Source organism: Hydra viridissima, unplaced genomic scaffold (genome assembly GCF_058129835.1).
Source record: "Hydra viridissima isolate aposymbiotic clone 2 unplaced genomic scaffold, HvirCarnegie_v1 scaffold_1, whole genome shotgun sequence".
Lineage (NCBI taxonomy): Eukaryota > Metazoa > Cnidaria > Hydrozoa > Anthoathecata > Hydridae > Hydra > Hydra viridissima.
The window spans coordinates 29,983,199-30,005,185 of NW_028324300.1; the positions used below are offsets into that span (position 1 = coordinate 29,983,199).

General features: G+C 27.8%; 2 protein-coding genes, 1 long non-coding RNA gene and 1 other non-coding gene across 15 annotated transcripts in view; 2 read left to right on the forward strand and 2 right to left on the reverse strand.

The window, feature by feature from the left end:
- LOC149894420 (uncharacterized) overlaps positions 1-19,907 on the reverse strand; it is a 54,884-nt gene extending 34,977 nt beyond the window's left edge. The window contains exons 1-6 of one of the 11 annotated variants that reach the window (XR_016447785.1): positions 19,544-19,602; positions 14,027-14,278; positions 13,259-13,316; positions 12,723-13,020; positions 12,323-12,406; positions 11,520-11,733 (exon numbers count right to left, since the gene is read on the reverse strand). This is a non-coding gene — a long non-coding RNA (uncharacterized LOC149894420). Of the gene's footprint in view, positions 1-11,519; positions 11,734-12,322; positions 12,407-12,722; positions 13,317-14,026; positions 14,279-19,235; positions 19,324-19,396; positions 19,503-19,543; positions 19,695-19,776 lie in introns of those variants that run through there. The other 10 variants (XR_016447777.1, XR_016447770.1, XR_016447791.1 and 7 more) reach the window with 10 other exon arrangements.
- Positions 1,096-7,464, reverse strand: LOC145192450 (centrosomal protein of 41 kDa B-like). Of its 2 annotated transcripts, none has more exons than XM_090101314.1 (12): positions 7,384-7,464; positions 5,383-5,446; positions 5,217-5,264; positions 5,055-5,116; positions 4,727-4,802; positions 4,423-4,504; positions 3,753-3,952; positions 3,318-3,385; positions 2,962-3,076; positions 2,721-2,873; positions 2,141-2,194; positions 1,096-2,001 (listed from the first exon to the last, which is right to left on the reverse strand). In XM_090101314.1, the coding sequence occupies exons 1-12, from the start codon at positions 7,417-7,419 to the stop codon at positions 1,970-1,972; spliced, it is 990 nt and encodes a 329-aa protein (XP_089957440.1). In that variant the 5' UTR covers positions 7,420-7,464; the 3' UTR covers positions 1,096-1,969. The 2 variants fall into 2 exon arrangements, with proteins under 2 accessions (XP_089957440.1, XP_089957434.1); XM_090101308.1 differs by having other exon boundaries at positions 1,096-2,038.
- LOC149894422 (RNase MRP) lies at positions 7,561-7,797 on the forward strand. Its single transcript, XR_016449410.1, has one exon.
- LOC145192143 (protocadherin Fat 4-like) overlaps positions 15,279-21,987 on the forward strand; it is a 41,397-nt gene continuing 34,688 nt past the window's right edge. The window contains exons 1-5 of the mRNA XM_090073485.1: positions 15,279-15,373; positions 15,477-15,577; positions 16,058-16,113; positions 20,206-20,860; positions 21,087-21,224. Of these exons, the coding sequence (XP_089929611.1) occupies positions 20,461-20,860; positions 21,087-21,224 (538 nt within the window). The 5' untranslated portion in view covers positions 15,279-15,373; positions 15,477-15,577; positions 16,058-16,113; positions 20,206-20,460. The remainder of the gene's footprint in view (positions 15,374-15,476; positions 15,578-16,057; positions 16,114-20,205; positions 20,861-21,086; positions 21,225-21,987) is intronic.

The following is a 21,987-nucleotide window of genomic DNA, read 5'->3' on the forward strand; positions in this document are numbered from 1 at the left end:
GGAAAAAGTCCGGGAAATTCGTACTTCTTAAAAATAGCCACTAAAAAGTACTCAGCAGAAGATTGAAAAGTTGTGAAAGATCAAAAGTAAGTTTAAGGCTTGTTAATAAATACAATGTGTTGCTCAAAATTAGGTCATTTTAGTATTTTTTGCAAAAAAAAAAATAACAACATAAATCTAAGGAAGTTCTAAACTAAAACCATAGCTGCCGAAGAAAATCTTGAGTTTGTATAATTTTGAGTAAAAAAAACCATATATATATATATACATCAAAAAAAAAAGATTGGCAATAGGACAAAGGATGGTCTTCTTACCAAACACAGTGAAGTAATTTCAAAGATTTATTAAAAATAATCTTTTAAATTACTTCAGAATGTATATTTAAAAAGAATGGAAGGAGAGGAAAAAAAGAGATAGTAGTAAAAGAACGTTTAGTGGAACAATTTTTGAAAGTTTTATATTTAGTAAAAAATATCTTAAAAGTATTGAGAGGTTGAATCAAGAAAAGCTGAAGCAAGATAAATTTTGAGTTATTTGACTTGTTTTTGCAATTTTCTTTTCAATTTTTTTCTTCGCTTTTTTTCAAATATTCTTCATAATAAAATTTCTCCATTATTTTCACAAATTGTAGCTCAATGAGCTTTCTTTCATCTTCCTCTTTTAAACATTTTTTTGTCTTTTTTCCATTGAGATATGATTTTAATATCATCCTCAAAAGTTATCTAATAAGTCAAAAGTTGCCAACTGTTTTTAAACGATTTTTAAATTATCTGGGCTTAGTGCAATGATAGAGTTAATGATAATTAACTGTTTTAATTATCATTAACTGTTGTATTGGTATGAGATTTTTAATTAGGTCTCTTTTGATATGACTGAGAAATCTCTAAAAAAATTAAGTAACTTACATTTACTGCAAGTTTAAAAAACTCTTACGAGTTGGGGGAAAAAATAGACGAAATGCCAGTCTTTTAAAAAATACTTTGAGCACGACATATGCTAAAGTGCAACATGGCATAAGTGACTGACTACACGTGTGACTGTAACAAGCATATTTGGGAAAGCTGATCATGTTTGATTGGCAATTCGAAAACGATATTTATATACTAAAAATCTGCAAATGTTTGTATGAATTCTGTTAGTATTACTACAGATATATATCAGTTATATTAAATATTATTAGCTATATAACATTTTTATGTACAAAGAGAAATGACTATGATAAATAATATTCAGATCAGTGTTAATATACAACAACAGTTGAAATTTATTAAATTTTAATCGAGAACAAAAAAACATTGATAAAAAAAAAAACCTCTGAAGCCGGAAAAATCTTTTTATATTCAATTGATATGATTATAAAAGCTATCGAAACTAAAAAATTTCATCATAACGAATCGGCTCATAAAAAATGCAAATCAAAGAGAAATAAGATTGTCAAAACAAAATTAAGTTAAAAAGGAAATCATATTTAATAAGTGCGAGCGACATTCGATGTTTTTACATTGATATCGATCATTTGATTTTACTACAAAATGTTCTAAACTGGATAGATGTTTAAAAAAAAAAATTTAGAATGTGTTACCATTTTCTTTAAGATTAACTAAAAACAGGCATCATTTGACCATTTTAACTTAACGATAATTAAATTATGATTTAAATGGGTTTTGAGTAATTTAAAAAGTTACAACACTTTTTTTTTTTTTTTAAAAAAAAAAGTATTAAAGTATTTGGTTATAACAATTTTTCTAATGCTATGGAGTTATTGTGGAGAAGAAGCAGGATTCATGGAGGAATAAACGTACTACACAAATATATCTGTCGTGCAGCTTTGAAATATCACAAGTGCAATACCAACGAAAAAGTTGCATTCAAGAAGCGAGGAACCACAATATTCTTTCCTATCATCTCCAGGATTTTTGACTGGGCGGAGGTTGATTATTCCTACTAGCATTCGACGCCGAACTTGTATTTAATCCTGCTGCAGCGTTGCGATCGTTTGACCTTGAAGAGGAGAGTGTAGTGCGTGATGAATTACGACCTGATCAAAATTATTTATATAAACATTTTAACAAAATGAAAACTCCGGTAACCGAAAATATTCACAGACATTATCATAGGCATATAAAAAAAAACACCCTACTTGATTCGTTTTCAATCAAGACATCATCCAGCTTATCTTGTATTTGCTCAAGTACTAACTTATATTAAAGAAAATCTTTGAAAAAGATTAATTATTATAATGCACTTCTAATTTACATTTAAATATTTAAAAACGCAAAAGAAAAAAAAAAAGAAAAAGAAAACAACAAACTTTTCACTATCGCCTTGTTTTGAGCTTTTGACTCCAAAGTAATTTTACTTCACAAAAAAAAAATGTAATTTCTCAGAACACAATATCAGTTACTAAGGTGGTAATGATATGAGTGACTCAGATGTAAGAAGGTATATTAAATGATGAAATAGTCTAATCAAAGTTAAAAAGTAAAACAATGTTAGAAAAATATAAAATCATCTGAAAAATCTTTCTTTTTTTTTTTTTTTGTTCCCTACATAAGTTACTTTAAACAAGAGCTTTCACTTTTAAACTCTTCCATCAATGTATTTGTATGTCAAAAATATATATTGAATAAAAAAGTAATTATCTTAAAAGAAAAAAAAAATGTTGCAGAGGGAAACAATCTTTTATAAAGATAACAAAAACAAATTAGCAAAAAGGATACATTCAGAAGTATACCAATTCACTCCAATATTTTCTTTACGGCAGGGTGATGGTTTTGGTTTTCCCTTTCGGTCTGTTGTTGGAGAAAAACAGGTTGATGGGAGAGTACCAGTCATAAAACATCCAGGAAACTTTTTATTAAGAACTTTCATACCTAATTAAAAATATAATTAGTAATTTCAAACAATGCAGTGGAACATTAAATATATTCAAACATTCAAACAACGCAGAATTTAACTTACCACCAGAAAGCATTATGACATTATCCATCTCTCTTTGTACCAGTACTGTGGCTACACTTGGAGCAACTTTTTCATCATCATCATATATGATTACAATCTTACCTGGTTTATTTTTCTGTTAGATGTCAAAGATGATTTAGAAAATATTTTGAAACATAGACATTGTAAGATATTGCAATTATGTTACCTTTTCATATTTCAAATTATCAACATAGTACCTTGCATAAAACTATTATCAATAGTAGATTGAAGATCAAAATAGAGAAAAAAAAAACTTTAAAAACTAAAATAATTTAGCATATTTATAAAAAAAATGAACAATTTAGCATTATTAAAAAATGCTTTAGAGAAGATACAAAGTTAAATAATTCTTTTGTTAGATAATTAACTGAGCGTGTCAACATAGTTGAAGGGTAGTTTAATGCTTAAAAAAAGAAATAACTAAAATCAAATTATCATTCATAATTACATATTTTACAATATTTTCAATTGAATAGCTAAAAGTAAATATTTTTTAACAAAAATAATATTTAAATATTGACATCTTAAAGATTTAACAATGTTCTTTTAGAATTTAGAATAATTATATAACAGCATTCAACACAAATAGGTTCCTTTTTTTTTTAAGTTTTATTACTAGCATGACTATAGTGATGGAACAGGGTGGAAATTAAGGGTATTATCTACATTATCTACATTAAAATGATTTTAAAAAATCTAATAAATATTTATTTGCTATGTAGCTAAGAAAATATATAGAAATCCTTAAGAAACTTAAAAAGATTGCTTACCTCCTATAATATGACATGCATTATATGAATCTTCATCTCGAATATCCAAAAGAAGAAACGGCAAGCATGAAGGATCTGGTGCTGTTGGATCATACTTGACCACATTTTTTTCCTTTATATTTTCTCCAGGAGAAATAGCATTGAGAACAGCACTGCAATTTTTTGCATGCAATTCAACTTCACCTATTCCTCGAACAACACTGCAAAATGATATCAAAAAGATATTTTTAGCTGTGAATTAAAAGAAAGTAAATAAAATTTACAAATTAATAATTTTAGGAAACTTAAGTAAATAGTTAAGCTTATCTAAATGTATTTAATTACTGAGGTATAAAATCAGATTTTTTGCTTAGAGTTAAGACCAGATATCCATAAAAAGGGCAAACAAAAATATCCAAATAAAGAAACAAACAAGTGTTTTTAACTTTTTTATTTATTTTTAAATCAAAATATATTAGGACTCATAATATATTGGAATTTTATTTCCACTTATTAGCAATAACTAATTTTTTCTGTGAACCTTTTCTAAAGATATTATATATGTGAGCAGCAATTTTAAAAAAGTTATTTTTTTACAGCATAAGAAGCGCTACATCTATTTAAAAACGCTACTGACTTTTAACAAATAAAAAGGGTGAATCATTTTTAAATGTTTGTGTAAAAAAATTACTTGTGCAGAGTTGATCGATGAGTATCCATAGATAAATCTTCATTTTCACCAACCATTTCATTGCCTCCCATTAAAGCTGGATCTAGCAAAAGTAAAAAAAAAACATAAATAAAAAAAAAATAATAATACTTTATTATATGATAATATTTCATTTATAATATTTATTATTTTCTAAACTATTTTATACTAGTTTTTGATGGTATGAGTTAAGAACAAGGCTGCTTCATATTTCAAAAAAACATAACAAATTTGTGTTTTAATTACTAACAATTGAAATTTATCTTTGGAACTTTCCATTACCTACCATTCTCTTCATTTTCTTGGCTATCAAGCATTTGCCTCTCTAGTTCTAAGTTAACAACTTCTGCAACTTGAAGGATCTTATTGAACAAGAATATTTTCAAATACGATTCAAATATATTGTTAATACTTAAAAAAATGTGTAAAAAATAAACAAGACAGTATATAGACACCATAAATTTAAAAGGATTAAAAGTATTTAAAAATACTTTTTACTTTTTTATGAATATGGTAAAAAAAAAAAAAAAAAAAACTGCAGTAAATCTAACACTAACAAAAACTAAAGAAAACATCTTTAAACCCATGCCATATATAATAAGAGAAAAACATACCAACTGAGCAAAAGTTGAAACTTTCATACGTTTAAAGATTTCATCTTTACGGAAACGATAATCTGAAAGGAAAAAGGAAGTAAATAAAAGCAATTAAAAGAAACATTCTGAGGTAAAGTAACTTTGCTATTTGTTTTTAAGAAATAAAAATTCAACATTTACTTTTACGTATTTCTTCAATTTTTTTCATGTAATTACTGATACTTGCTCCTGAAAATACAAAGCAATAATAAGCAAATGATAGAATTTTTATGAAATTATGGAAGTTAATTTAAGCAATTAATAAGCAATATTTAACCAGAAAAAAATAAGATTTCCAATCAAAAACCTGTATTAAGTGTAGTTCTGACATGCTTGTATTTTGGGTTCTCAGGAATTCTCTTTGAAAATACCTAGAAAAAAAATTACATCAGTTTTTAAATGCCAAAAAATCCTTTTACACCACACAGTTCATTTAAAGCCAAAATTATTATCATTTACATTTCAAATGTCAATTCTGCAACGCTTCATACACATGTTAAAATGTTGCACAAAATTTGTAGAACTAGTTCAACAGTAAAATCTTGTCAAAATCAGTTAAAATATCCAAATTGTAGCAATTAGCAAAAAAAAAGAAAAAAAAAAAAAGATTAAAACTTTGCAAAACTTTTTATCCTGAAATTCTTTCCTGAAATTCCTAACAAATTTTTTATTTTAGATCATTAGCAATTGAAGCATCAAATAAACAAAACATTTATAGTTAATTGATCTATAAATTTATGAAAATGTTTTCTTTTCTCATACCCTTTCAATAAATATAAAAGTTAAAAAACTCTTATTTGCATAAAATTCACAAAATGCACCATTTTAGATGTACTGATTCACAAAAACTCTTTCCTCAAAACATTAGAGCTTTGAAATATTATAAGGGAAAATAGACAAGTCCAGATTTATTAACTAAAAACTAGATGAAGTGTGTTAATAAAAAAAAGGTTAAATGTTAATTTAGTTCAGTGAAAACTGATATAAGTTTGCAGCACAATTTTACATAAAATAAGGCATCTATGCTAACTTGTAGTTGTTTAAAAAACTACATTATTTATATTAATTAATAAAAACTTTCTAGCAACATTATTTTTATATTTATATAAATAATTCAATATAAATATATAACTTATTAATGATCAGTAACTATGTTTTAAATAATTAAAACAATAATAAATAGAAAGATTATATCCATTTAATATAAATATAAGTTTAATATAAGTTTTCATTTAGTATAAGTTGTTTTTTTTTTTTAATTTTTTATCAGGTATTTCATTTTAAAATTTTAAAAAAGGTTTCTAATTATTAATATTTCATTTGACTTACAAGGTTAAAAAAAAATTTTCTTCAATAGTACCTTGTGGTAAAAAACTTTCTTCTTAAGTGCCTTGTGGAATATTAAATTTGTTTGTGCTGACTGTAATAGCTAGCGTTACAGTCAGCACAAACAAATTTATGAATAAGATTAGTTGAGTTCATAATGAAATTTAAGTTTGATGGAAAAATAACTTTGGAATTGAAAGCAATAATTTTAACTGTTTTACAATTTAAAAAAATTTCTTTGAATTCTTCACCTATACGAGGCAACTTTATATGGGGAAATTTATTATCTCCTTAAAATAAATACAGAGTTTTAAATAACTTCAAGTGTTCTAATAATAAAAAAACTAGCTTAATAATATTCTTTCAAACAAAGCAATAAAGATTGAAATAATAAAAAATGAATTTTAAAAAAATTTTTAGATTTTCTCTACTCCATCAAAGAAAATAAAGTTGAGTATTTTTATTCTGTTATTAGATACTAATCCATTCTTGTTTAAAGATTTAAAATTGTCAAGCTAAAATATAAATTCTATGTCACGTAAAAAAAGAACAATAATTTAAAAAATTTTTTAAATGGTCTTTAAATATATAATAACAACATACTATTATTTTTCATTTTTAATTATTTTTTTAAATTTATTTTTACTTCATTTAATATTATTATTATAATTATAATTATCATAAAGCTTAACAAAAGATTTTATTTATAGGAAAAATACTTAGCATATAAGATGATTATTTTAGTTTAAGCTCTTTTAACAATGGATTTGAACAATACTACTAAGAGTTGGACTAGCCTAATAAAAAGTAGCTTTAAAAAGTAGCTTAAACAAACCTAATTAAACAATTTTCTTTATAAAACATTTATCTATTCTTCTTTTACTAGAAGTCAAGACGAAACTGAAAATTATACTCCACATTAAACGTTTAATTAAAACTTGATAAAAGTAAAGTAAGTGCATCAACTATATAAATGTAGTACCTCATTTTTTTTGGAACCGTATCTCGGTGCGGCCATCTTTATTTACCTGATTTACCAAGTTCAAAACAAATATCCGTGAATAAGGAACATGAGTTAAAATGTTGAATAAGGAAACTAACTCTAGCTACTGATTGGCCAAGTTTTTATATAAAAACAACACGCGACAGAAATCAACGTGGGCACAGCAAAGACAGGCTTTCGAAGATGCTCCAGCACTCTTTGGGAAAAGTCCCCGGACCAACGGTAGAAATACTGTCGATAATTGATAATGAATTTTCCTGTAACTCGTTTGAGTGAAGATCCTTATGGTGAACGATGAGTGAAGGGAAGATTCTATTGTCGAAGCAAAGTTATGTCTAGTGCTGCCTTCATTTGGCAAGGTGGTAACACAACGGGGCTTACTCTTGCTGTGCCCCAATTTTTAATTTTCTAAAAACATTACTGGCATATTGAACTAAACTAGAAACACTGTATTAACTTCTTTGCGTCACAAACTGTATGAAATCTGCTTAATTCTTTATAAAGTTGGTAAAGACTCTTTAGATTAAATTTACTTAAAATAAATGTCCTGCGTATTTTTTAAAATCCTATAGAACTCTTCAAGGTGTGGGTTACAGGTATGATTTATATCTTTAATGGTGTTATATGTACTGTATAGTTTTCTAGACTGATTGGTTTGAGTACAGGTATTTTCCTAGACAATCTACTTTTACCTTGAACATTTTTGTTCTTTTTACTCAGAATTTTTTATTACAGCGCTGACAGTAACTAATGTGTCTTTACTATTTAAATGTAAGGATTTATTTTATTAAGTTAAAAGTATGGATTTCAACTAGTATAACTTAAATTGTTAAACCAAAAGTAGTAAGCCAACAAAGATTTAACAACTAACTAAATGATGTCAGAAACATTTTGAATTATTCAAATGTTCTACTCAAATTTTGTTTTAAACATCTCAAAGATTTATTGAAGAAAGTGGTGTCCTGAGTTAAATGTATGAAAGTAGAAAAAGAAACTGGGTATTGAACTTATCTTGTTATGTCAGACAAATGGTGGTGTGTGCTTAATTAGATATAAAATAGTAATAAAAGTTATTACTTTGAGATGAGTCCAAATCCTGATCAGTTAATCCCTTTTTTAGCAGTACTGATGGTGAGATGTCATTACTGACAATGGATCACACTTTCAACACTTGCTTTGTTTCAGGTTGTTGAGAAGAAATCGATTCTTTATTGATTAAGAGTTATCCCATGAACCTGAACTCTTTCCTTTAGGTATATTATCGAATGAGTAAGCCTTAGTTTTCCACTTATTGCCAAACCCTTTATAAGAATACATTGAGATATTGTAAATATAGAAGCTAATAAAATGAAATTCGTTTATAAAAAAAAGTTTTGTGGAATGGCTATGCTAATCCGATGAATATTTGCTTTTTTAATTCACTATAGTCAATTTTTAGAAAATACCTTTTGTCTGGTAAGATGGAAAGACATCAATTTTCTAATGATCTTTTCAAATCATTAAATTTTGTTTATTAGAGGGAATCACTGCCATTAATTCTTAGTACTTGTTCGTTATGTATCTAATAATACATCCACCTCATAAATTGTTTCTTTCAATAGGCGTTTCTAGGGACTGGTGGTGTCATCAGAAAGTGCAAATTAATTATCTATTTATAACTTTATTTATAACTTTAAAAACTTTCAAAATGGCCGAAATGAATTTTCACTTAGCGATCAATTTTTCATTACTTATCACGTTTTTTTAAATCGTCTACGTTGATAACCAGCCTTTAGGCTGTTAGTAGTGTCTCGATAACTTAATTTTATTAAGAAGTAAGTAAAATGAAAGGGGAATATTATTTTATGATTGAAGAGGATCTACCTAAGAAAAACTTTTTCTTTGATTTGTTTACAAATTTGGAAATCTTTTTACATTTTTTTTGAGCGGTAAAACTTAAAAGCTTTTCTACTTTAACTTATATGAATCTTTTAACTTTTTATTACTTATAAAAAATCTTAGCACTCAATTTTTTTCTTGTTCAAAATTTTTATCTAACCATTGTCCTAAATTGACAACATTTTATTTATATCGTTTGTGAAACAAAAATTGTCCTTATGTAAAAAATTTGACTAAATGTTTCTAATAATTTTGAATAAAATATTTCACTTATATGCAGTTTTTTAATGATTTATTAGCTTAATTTACTTCATGAATATAAACAAAATGTAGTGCATGTAGTCAAGTTGGATGGTTATTCACAAGAACTATCCAAAAGGTTTTATCATTTTTAGATAAAAGTCCACTACAAAAATTTGAATCTTATTTACAGAGTCTGTGGATATTTAGTTGGGAAAAAAAAGTATCCTTTTTTTGAATAAACTAAAAAAGTAAAATTGAAAAGGTATTCCATGTCATGTTGTCAGATTTAGAGAATCTTCACCCATCTAAAATTTGTCAAAAACTTTATGATACCATAACAATGTGATCAAAAGAATGAAATCAACAACATTTCTTTTAAGTATGAACTGGAAAACTCATTGTGATGAATGCTATTGTTGTCAGCAGGTAGAAAAACTCAGTAAAAGTTTAAATGTTACTATTACTAAATCACTAAAACAAAATAAAAAGCTTATTGGTTGCCCTAGTATTGGTAAAAAAGTGTGATCATTTTCCATGATTGCTACCATTAAAAAAAGCATAGTGACAGCACATGACTCAGAAATAGATATTAAAGAACTAAAAAATGAAATCAATCCTCATTTACAGCATTGCCAGTTTAATTTATGTGGTAAAATACCAAAACAACCAGCAACTCTAAAAAAATGTGAACACTGATTTTGTTTTTTCTGTCTTGTGGAAAATATAAAGGTCAACCAACTCAATGAAACATGTCCAAAATGTAAAGAGCTTATTTTACCTGAAGATTTGATTTCCAATATTAAAATAAATTCTCTTGCATGTATATGTAAAAAAAGTTTAATTAAATCAAAGAATATAATTTATATACTATATCATAAGTGCATCTGCCTTGATAAATCATTATTAATGGCACAATCAGCCCCATTATTACCATCCTCAATTTCCTCATTTGCATCAAATTTGGTTTCATCATCATCTTTTTCAGTATCATCATCATCAGCATCATCATCATTTGTTTAACAACAACATTTCTAATTTTAATTAATTCTTTTAGTATACATTTATTGTCAATAAAATGACTGTATATTCTAATTAGACGTAGTTATATTCTTGATAACTGTCTCTACATTACCCAACATTACCCAACATTACCCAACATTACCTAACTAGAAACCAAGATTGCTGTGGTAAAAGCCTGACTATGACAAGGGAAACACACACACACAGCCTTGTCAAAACCAACTGATGAAAAAAAAGGTTTTTTGTTGCAGTTTAACATCATTTATCTTCTCAACTGCATTGATGTTGGTATATATTTTGATGAATTGACAATTTGTTTGCATAAGCAAAGGCTTAAACAAACCAATAGCAGGAAACTTCTTACTCTTCCAGGTTTTTTTGCAATCTGCTCTTTCTTTTGCTTCATATTCATGAATAACCTGTATGAATTGATGCAATATTTATCAGCTGTTTTGCAACCTTTCACTGGTCCACTACCCAGATAGCACATAGACGTTGGCCCAACGTTGGATCAACGTCGAAAAATTCGTTGGCCGATGGTCGGCAACCGACATCGAACCAACGTGGATTTGATAGTCGGCGCGACGTCGCAACCGTTGGGTTAACGTTGGCCCAACGTCGGATATCGACGTTGGGCGAGCGTCGCATTCTGACGTTGGTCCAACGTATAATTCAAATAATATTAGTTTTACTTGTTTGCAAAAACTTTGATTTTGATTCAAAAGGTGTGCTTATCTTTTCAATCAAAAACAAAGTTTTTGCAATCAAATTAAAACTATTTATTTGACTAAAGTGTAACTTTTTTCAACTAAAGGGTAACTGTTTCTTTAAGTAAAGCGTAACTACTTCTTTGTAATGTTGAATAAAATGTAATGTCCAAATAAGTTTGAATAAAATTTGACGCTGATGAACGAAAATAAAACATTGATTAATGAACCAACTTAAATTAAACAATTACTAAGAGAAAATCAATATTTGTTGTAATAAACATAATTATGTTAAAATATTTGTACAAATGTTCAAACAAAATAACGTTCTTCTCGACTGCTAAGCATCCTTACGAATCTTGCATCTTTACTTCACTTGAGACTACAACAACGTTCGAATGTTCCTCGTTATACAATTTGATAGAAATCTTTGAACTTGCATCATTCGTTTTATGAGCTTTAGGCATTGCCATAGCTACTGCTAAAATTATAGGTGTTCATATATTTTTGTATTTATATATATTATTAGCAAACACTTATCAGTTTCAATTTTTTTACACAAAGTTTCGTCAATAAAGACTTTTCAGAAATCTGGAGGGAGAGGGGAGGACTAATCGCTAATTGGATTTTTGAAAAGTCTTTAAAAGTGATTTCTAATAATTTATTATTGCTTTGTTTTTGTAATAATAGAGGGGGTGTAACCTCTTCAAATTATTAAAATATCCTTTTTTTTTTTTCGTTTAAATTTTGATTTTCCCCCCTTAACTTTTGTTTTAGTCCCCCACCCCACAACATTTATGATCTTCCTATGCCACTGCATATATGTATGTATGTATGTATGTATGTATGTATGTATGTATGTATGTATGTATGTATGTATGTATGTATGTATGTATGTATGTATGTATGTATGTATGTATGTACACACACATACGCACACACACACACATCAAATACAAAATCTATATTTAAATAATAAAATAGCTAATAACAAACATATGTAAGATATAAGCACTATATACAAATAAAATTTCTATAAATAAAAACATAAAATTTTTTTGATGTGTTACCTGCATAAACATGGCGACAAAATATTTTTTTAAAAATAATTAGTACATTTGTTGATATTTCACTTTCATTTTTTAATGCCACATCTAAATAAAAATTATTGAAAAATAGTATCAGTATTTTACTGCAAAAACTAGAAGTAAAATGCTTCAAAATTCTCTTATACAAATAATATATGAATTCCAATCACCATTAAAATGCTGCAAGTGCATATAAAATACATTACCGTATCCCTCTTTAACAGCTGTTAAAGAGGGATATGGTAACAAATGACAAATTACAAAACAAATGCTTCACTAGACATAACTGAAAAAAAAAATTTTAACAAAAGTTTCATTCAGTAAATAATGAAACAAAGAAATTTTAAATTAACACACCACTCAGCTAAAGATGCGATAATACCTTTTTCATCAGGATTGCTATCCAGATCACTTTACTTTTTTGAGTCTGATGTGAAATAGCGTTCATCCTGATCATCGTCATAGTAATTATTAAGAATTTGAAAAGGAAAATTATCTTCATCATTGTCAATATCAATCTCATATGAATTGTCATCATAACAAACATTTTCACAATCATTAGAAATACTGCAGGTAGACACATTACTTTTCTGATAACTTTCACCATAAATTTCTTATATATCTTATCAACTTGCTTATATATCTTATATATCTTATCAACTTGCATATGAAGCAGCCATCTAAACTATTAGTATCAGTTAAATTATATTGTATAATATTAGTAGCCTAATATTATAAACCATTATTAATACAAAAAAACAAAATTTAAAAAAAAATTTAACTTGACTACTTTAAAAATAAGAAGAGCAAGAGGTGATTTAATTCAATTTTATTTAATAAAATAAGTAAAAATATGGATAAAGTTAAATGGAATCATCCTCCTAAAATAATTAAATATGCAATAAAAAGAGGTCATACTCAGAAAATGCAAAAGCAGTTCACACATTCTACCACAAGATTTAATGTCTTCACAAACCTAACAGTTAACAATTGGAATAATTAAACAGGAGAGATAATCAACTCTGATAATGTGAATGTCTTCAAAAACAAGTTTGGTTGTTTCAAAAACAAACAAAAGAAAATAAAAATAATGAAAAAATGAAAAATAAAATGAACACTTTTCCAAAGCTGTAAAAGTTTAACATCTACAGATGTTAGACTCACCACATTGTATGTGTAGAGCAAAAAATTTATTATTATTACTATTATTACATTCTAGCATTTTATATCTTTTACAAATTTTACATCCTATCATAAATATATAAACAGTAAATTACTTAAAGTTTTTTTAGAACATTAAGAAATTTACTATCAATATTGATTAGTCCAAATATTGATTCGTCAATTCAATTTTCATTAAGAAACATATATCTTTTGAATAAAATACAAGTATAAGAGCATAAAATGTAGTCTTAATGCATGATATGGTAGCCTAATAGAAGCTTTATAGCACAATTTTGTAGATTCTCCTGCAATCAGTGCTGCTCTGAGGAGAATTTGGTGAAGCAGCACAAACTTGCTTCAGGCCATGATAATAAACAGGGTACTCAAGTTCTTGATACAAAATTAAAAAATTCTACTATCTCTAATGTAATATAGAAAAAGTTTATTTACAAATTATGTAGCTACATAATTAGTAAACTACTAGTTTAAAGTTAAATAAACACAAAAATGGAAATAAAGTACCTGTATCTCTCTAACAAACTGGATTCTAACAAAGGGGATTTCTTTTCACAACCACTTCTTCGCGTGATTCAATCTTTTTTGATTCTTTTAATACCACTTCTTCTCGTGGTTCAACCTTTCTGAGTTCTTTAACGACTACATTTTCTCATGATTCAACCTTTCCGAGTTCTATAACGACCACTTCTTCTCGTGATTCAATCTCTTTGTTTTAGAATAATTTCTTTACAACTTCTTTGCATAACCAACAGCTGACTAAAAACGGGATTTTTTTAAGAATGGCGGAAAACTTATTTAACACTAAAACCTGTAACACACTGAACGAATTCAAAAAAGCAAAAATTCGGACGTTGGCCCGACTTTGGTTCGACGTTATTATTTAAGTGATAAAATAAAGCAACGCTTCCGACGTTGTGCCAACGTTGGCCCAATGTATGTGTGCTAGCTGGGTAGTTTTGTAATTTTGTCATGGTTTTTATTACTGTTTCAAGTATGCAAGCATCAACATCGGAAAAGCCTAAAGTTATTCGTTATTGTCCCATTTGTTAAATGTAGCTGTTCTCTTAAACTAAAGAAAAAATTCTTTAATGTCGTCGTCTGGTTAATGGTTCTCCGTTAAACTGTAAGCTTGACTAATCGATCGTCGGTCTGAGAAAGTTTGTAAGCTTGTCTTCATTACGTTTTATCGTATTATCGTTTATTTATACGTCTATGTGCTCGTCTTTTTGGTGTTTTTAACTTTTTTCCCTCCCCACAATATTTAAGTTTATAACTACAATTTACTTAAAATATTTGGTGCCTGAATTTATTTAACATATTTTTTTAACTTGCGTTGATTACTTTTTTTTAAAACCTTGAAGACAGTTTTGCAAAAGTTTGTTTTCTTTTTCTTCATTATTGAAGTTCCAAGCAAGTTAATGAGCATTTGAAACTCTTTCTATTCATTATTGAAGCTCCAAGCAAGTTATTGAGCATTTGATATGAGCATCTTGATTGAGCATTTATTCTTGTATTTGCATACACTGGTCAAGATCGAGCAGTGAATGCCTCAGGGAAGAAATTGCATAAGCTTTAAAATTAGAACTAGTAAAAAGACAGATGTCCAGAGAAAATTGAAGGCTCACGCAATATTAATTGAGAGAAAAAAAAAACGTAAAATAATCCGCTGTTTTTCGTGCTTTTTAAAATTCCATCTTGAGTAGAAACCACCTGCAGACGAGAAAACAAGATTCTTGATAACAGAACTGCTATTTGTATTTGCTTTAACAGTTTAAGATCAGTGAACTCAAAATAATGACAAGTAATTATTTTGAGATCAGTGATGAAGATGTGAAAAAGAGGACAGGAAAAGTGATAATTTCTTTAGGAAAAATTTTAAGAAAACTTAGTTTAATAAAGGATTTCAATATCTAGGAAAAAATTTCCAAGTCGTGTTTTTTTTTTTTTTGTGCAGAATCGATTAACGTTTCTTCTACGTTTAAGAACACTTAGTGTGTGACTGACTGCGTTAAACGGAAATCAATGAAAGAGCCTGGGGTCTGTTTCATAAAAACGGTAAGTCTGATATTAGTAACTGGTTATTGTAAGTAGTTGGGGGAGGGGGGGATCGTGTTTGATAAAATGAATTTTATATTTGTAATAGGAATGAGCCAATTGGTATTTTTTATTAACACTTAAATAAGTAAAAATTGGTCGTTTTAGTAAGATGTCATTTGAACCTTGATTTTTACTAAAAGTTAAGATGCAAATGTGCTGGTTATCAGCACTGATAATTTTTATCACCGAATAAAATTCGCTGATTACAGTCCTACAATATTTTGAAATTTTTTTTATGAAACTTTTTTTACGAAAACAATTTTATTTGTACTTTAATAATATTGGGATGTCGAATTCGAATTTACATAATGTCCGCCAGCGATTGCCTCGTGAACTGTCCACTCCTCAACGTGCTACTGGGTCTTCCTAGTTCATTTTTGGATAGTAAAAAAATATTTTCCAGCATACTACAAACAAATTAACTTACATATTAACTAGGGGCGGTGGTGACGCTGGTAGTGCTGATGATGGTGCTGATGATATGAACACTGGGAGTAAGTAAGAAATATTTTTGGTAATTTTACTTTTAATCGTTGTAACTCCTGAAAGAAACCGAGGATTTTTTAATATAAAAATGAACAATTCCAGTGATATTTTCGTTCAGAAAATAATTATAGTTTTAGTTTTTATTCTGTTCGGAGACAAAAATTTTAGTTCTAGTTTTTATACAGTTCAGTAAATAATTTTAGTTCTAGTTTTTTATTCAGCTCAATTTTCGTTTATCGAATAAATTTTTTATCTCATCTAAGTTTAATGTAACACAATATATATAGATAATATATAGATAATATAGATAATATAGGCATATATAATCAATAGAAGTATTACTCAGTGCTATAGGCGAACACAAAAATGAGAAAACGTTTATCAAAGTTTAACATTATATTATACACAGATAGAAACTTAAAAACATTATGCAGAAAAACGACTACTAATACAATTAACTAACGAATATTGTATTAACTAAGATTACTGACTCATGAATGTTGTATTGACTTTAGTCGTACTCATATAATTCATACATTAAACGATATTGTGATTATAAGATAATCTGCTTTTCTAGACTATATGATAATTTAGTTTTAAGAAAAATCGCATTTCCAATGACGTTGACATCAGATTTCTTCGTCCATTTGTGAACAGATCACAGATTAAAAAAAGTCTAAAAAAATTAAAAACTAAAAATAGAACGAAAATATTTTCGCTCAATAATAATTTTTGATTTAGTTTTTATTCAGTTTGAATAATTATATTCGAATTATATAATTATTACATTTGAATAATATTTGAATAATTATATAATAACAATTATATATCTAAAAATTTAATTTGTTTTTCAAAATAGAACGAAAAAATATTCGTTCCGTAATAATTTTCAATTCAATTTTTATTAAGTTCGAAAATTAAAATTTCGTTTTCGTTCTCTTTCACGAAAATATCACTGAACAATTCATCGATTTCCTTAATTTATAACCAATTACTGTAAAAATTGTAGCCTTCCCTTCCTAATTTATGCGCCGCACAGATTAGGATGGGAAGACTACAGATATACAGTTGCTTAAATGTGTAATATTTTCAACTTTATACAAAAATGTAATTGAAAAGTCAAGTTGGAAAGAATCTGGCCAGAAGCTGTAGATAAAGAATTTCCTGAAACAGAATATGGCTATGCAGTACTTGCTTGACATGGACACAGAATGGCAGCTCTCCTGTGTTTTTTTCCAATATCCACGTCACCTAAGATGTTTCTGAGTAGTGGCTCTGTGGTTCTGAAATAAGGCCATAACTTCAAGAATTTCTATTCGGTCATTCTTTTAGCTTTAGTTGATTTAAATATAGAATTTTCTGGCTGAACTTTGGTGTTTATTGTAATATTCATAGTTAATACAAACTTTTTCCAATCATTAAGTGTACAGGAAAACATTTTAAAAGAAAATTCTAGATAAAATTCAGGTTGTAAGAAATGCGAAGATGTTTTTATATGACCCGAATTCCTCTCATTCTCCGTTCAATGAGGCGATATTGAAAATGATGCAGTATTGAAAAGAGAACTTAAGTATTGCTAAAGCTTATGCCGAGGAATTTTGACTAAACAATTGAATTTTTCTCTTATTGGTGAAAACGCTTTAAACCTCTTAACAGGTGATCACTAAAAACCAGCACAGAGTTTAAAGGATTTTTTTAAAGATAATTTCCTTATTTTTTTACATTTTTTTTTACATTTACAAGTAAAAAAAGCATTTTATAGAAAATTGTTTGATTTATTTAATTCAATATTTATTTAATCCAATTAAACTCTTAGTGCGTCCTACCGTTTCTCGGATGACATTAGGGTCAATTTTGGTCAAACAATACTTAATTCTTTCTTTTAGTTGTTAGAGTGTTTCTGCTTCTACTTATTCTTGTTCACAAGTGCTTTCAGTATTAACTAAAAATTTTTAATCAGCCTGCATTTTTGTAAATTTGGTGGATTATCTTTTTTTGGAACAATTTCAATTTCTTCAGCCTTTAGATAGTCCAATACGTTTTTCGCATAATGAGAGAATGCAAGATCTGGCAAAAACACAAATTTGTCACTATAATGGTGCTCTTCTATAAACAGGATGAGTCTAATTTGAATACAATGCTCAAATTATATAAATTCGTTGATAGCATCGCCAGATTCAAAATCCAAATAAAAACTCATACACACGTGCTTGGTGTTCTCCTCGTTTTTTTTTGTTCATTTTTTAATATTTAATAGAAATTCTTTTTGTGTTTTCTAAAAACTAGAAACTCTAAGCTTAATAAATATATATAGAACGCTATACATAGTCATTTTAGAAAGAGGCACAATTAAATTAAACTTTGCGGATTTTTAGTGATCATCCGTTATCTCTTTATCCCAAATCAAAATTTACAACATTTGTTAGCACATTTACTTTCGCCCGCTTCTAAATCGTCGAAAGCTTTTGCCGCATTGAATAAAGGCATCAGAAATAAAAATCTAAATATTAATTCATTCAAAGCTTTTAAATTTGCAATACAGGATTTTTAAGTTGGCCCAGTCGACGCTTAAGTGGAAGGCAGCAATCTAAAAAACTACGGTTGCATTGAAAATCTGTCAAATTTGCAAGCCTGTCAAGTGATGTTTAAAATAAAAGTTCAATTTTAATAGTGAAGATAAAAAGAGAAGTTGAAATACGAATAAATCAAACTTTTGTGAATGGAAAGCTGCAATGTATAATGTAGAATATATTGTGAAATGTCCTAAGCAAAAAGGTGAATCGCGGAGAGTTTTTTTTAAGATTTTGGACATTCAAACCTTATTATCATTAAATTTATTATGTAAAACTTAAAAATAGTAAACTTTTTGAAGATTAATTTTCTATCTTTAGAAGTTTAATGTAACTTTAAATTTTACCTGTCAATATGAAGTGATAATATGAAGTGATAATATGAATATGAAGATTTAGATTTTTAACAAGTATTTAACATTAGAATTTTAAACCACTATCCAAATTTTTCAAGGACTGCAATCTGTGACTGGAATCAGAAAAATTGCATTTTTTAAAACTTTTTGCATTGAAAAAAAATTGTATTGTTTAATACCGAACCGCGCAACTATTAAAATTACCTGCAATGGCTCTTGTTGGTCATTTTTATAGAAAATGATAAGAAGCTATTGTTGTTTTCTTAATGAAGAATAAAAAATATTCACAAACACAAATGATTACATCAAATGCCCACAAAATCATTTTATCAAATACCCAAAAAATCATTCTATTTAATACATACAAAATCATCTAGTATCCACAAAACTTTTTACTTCTAAATTAAAGTCCTTTTTATTTCCAAATGAGCAGTTTTATGCAAATTACTTATCCCCATAAAGCTTCACATAGAGTTAAAGTTAGATACCTTGATCAAATATACAGTTTGTACCTTATATTGTGTTTTTTTTTTTTGTTGTTGTGTAAAGGGAGTGTTTCTTTCGCTGACGTAAAAAATTACTTCACGTGAACATTACAACATATGATGGCGCCTTCCAAAAAATTTGTTTGATATTGCCATATATACGAATGCTGCGTATTTTCTAAAAACATTCGCATCATTAACGTCGTTATTCATTTTTTTTCTCTCCTTATTCTTCAAATTCAACTTTATAAAGCTGTTACCATTCCTCTTCTCTTTTAAACAATTCGATCATTTTCTCTTTCATTGTTTTAATTTTTTTTTGATTCTTTTGAGCATCTCACCTTCGATCTTTTTGAGTGTCTAATTTTTGATCGTTTTTAGCATATCCTCTTTGATCGTTTTGACCTTCTTCTGTTGAATTTATTCAAATTTTGTTAAAGATTTTATGCTTTTGTCTCGTGTTGTCTTGTTTATTATTTTTTTGTTTTGTGTTGCTTGTTTACCTTGTAAGACATAACTTTGGTCCAGTTATGACTTGCCTCGTGATGAAATGTGAAAAGAATGCATAAGGCTTTCTAATACAAGTCAAATATTTTTTTTAATTAAAGTTTTATATTCAAAATAATTTCCATAAAATTTTACCAATCCTGTTTTTTTTCTACCCTAAATTTATTTTCAAATATTTGTAGAGCGAAGGCAAACCTTGCTAATCCAACAAACAATATGGAAAAAACCGAAGTTTTTTTAAATCTATTTGATATACTCTGTGCCAATCTTTTGGGCAATGTTTATATTGTGGATTTGATTTAAATTTTCTTAAAATGAGGTTGTAATGGTTTTGCATTTATTTTGTACTTTTGAATTTGTCGATACAAGTGGGAAAAAAATCTGCTTCAGTTAAGATACCTCGTGCATTGTCAGTTTCCAAAAATAAATATACTTAAATGAGTTATTTAAATAAAAGCTTTAGATTGCTTTTAATTGCTGCTTTTTGTTTTTTGGTCAATTGCGAACGTCGACCAAACTTTTTCCGCTATGGGGATTTTTTTCCTCGAAAGTCAGCCAACGACGCGCGCGTCAGTGAAAGTCTAACAAGTGGGGCTATACGCGATGTTATAAAACGAAACTCACCTCGATTTCGTAAAGTGCTCGTTAGAAATTCAGACCCAAATATTTTGTTTGAAGCCAATGATTTCCGCTTGATGACATCACGAGCAAAGCAAAAGTTAGATACACTTGCAGGGTTGGTTTCGTCGAGGTTAAGCAAAGATGTAAAGATAAAAGTACTCAAAGCGTGGACTGATGTGGTTGATAATAATGACATATTATCATTACATTACGAGGGTAAGAGACAATTGATTTATCCTGTGACCATGTGATCTTGAATGATTAAAATATTTTATTTCTTTGCTTTAAACTGAAGATTGAGTCGACCATTTGCAATTGGAGACTATTGGGCAAATGCGGGCACATATAAAACATTTCTGATAATAATATATTATTACAGCTTATTTCAATGCGCTACTAAACAATGTTTCTTGCATATTTGTTTGATTTTTAATTCTTTTAGGTCGAGCATTTCTGATTCAAGCATCGAACAATAACAAAGATTTGCTTAATGATCTTATGCTCCTTGCAATAGAAGCTGGGTTTGATTGGGTCTATTATAAAAATGTGGATTCAATATATTTAAGCGTCATTCCTGATGGTAAATTATTTTTTTATTTAACCTTTCCAGTTTTTACTTGACATCAGCAAATTTTTTTTTTTTTTTTTTTTTTTTGTAACAATTTGTAAGTATTCAATCGTTGAGCTCTTGAGCCAAATATTTGTTAATTTACTTTTTTTCTTTATTGGGGAAACGTTTTAGACGCCTTGTGACGATGTAAAAATGTTACTGTCTCGTATGCTTGAAGCAAGTTTAAACATAATTTTAGCCTGAATAAATAGTTCTGAGTATTACAATGGATGAAATTACGGGTGAAGCATGTAAATTATAAAAACCAATTCTTTTTCCAAAAAATAACATCAATTTTTCTTTAAACTTCCAAAACGCATGCTTAAAGCTTTAGATTTGCTGGTTCACCTTTCTTATATTATTTTAATTGAACCATCCCCCTGTAAATTTTTTTGATCCAAGAAAAAAACGGTTAAGATTGAAAAAATATAGGCTCAACTCCAAGATAATTTTAAAAGTGCAAATAAACATTTCATCAACTCCAAAACCCCTTCTGGTCTAAATTATTAGCACTACTATAACCTTTAATGGAATGGTTAGATCGTTTTGGTTCTTATTTACGACTTAAACTGATTTCTTTTTCTCTAAATTAAGGATCAAAAAATTCCTCATTCAAATAATAGTAAGGTTGTTTTTGATGCTATAAAAGTATTCATAAATATTCCTTTAAAACTTCTTTATTCAGTACTTTTTATTTTTTAACTTTTGTAATAAAAGTTAATTAGAACTTTAG

Excerpts from the sequence above, each read along its gene's own strand:
- LOC145192450 (XM_090101308.1), bottom strand. The coding sequence starts at position 7,419 with ATGGCCGCACCGAGATACGGTTCCAAAAAAAATGAG. Across the intron at positions 5,447-7,383 it reads ACGGTTCCAAAAAAAATGAG|GTATTTTCAAAGAGAATTCC; the intron begins GTACTACATTTA and ends TTTTTTTTCTAG. Across the intron at positions 3,386-3,752 it reads TGCATGTCATATTATAGGAG|CATTAAACTACCCTTCAACT; the intron begins GTAAGCAATCTT and ends TCTTTTTTTAAG.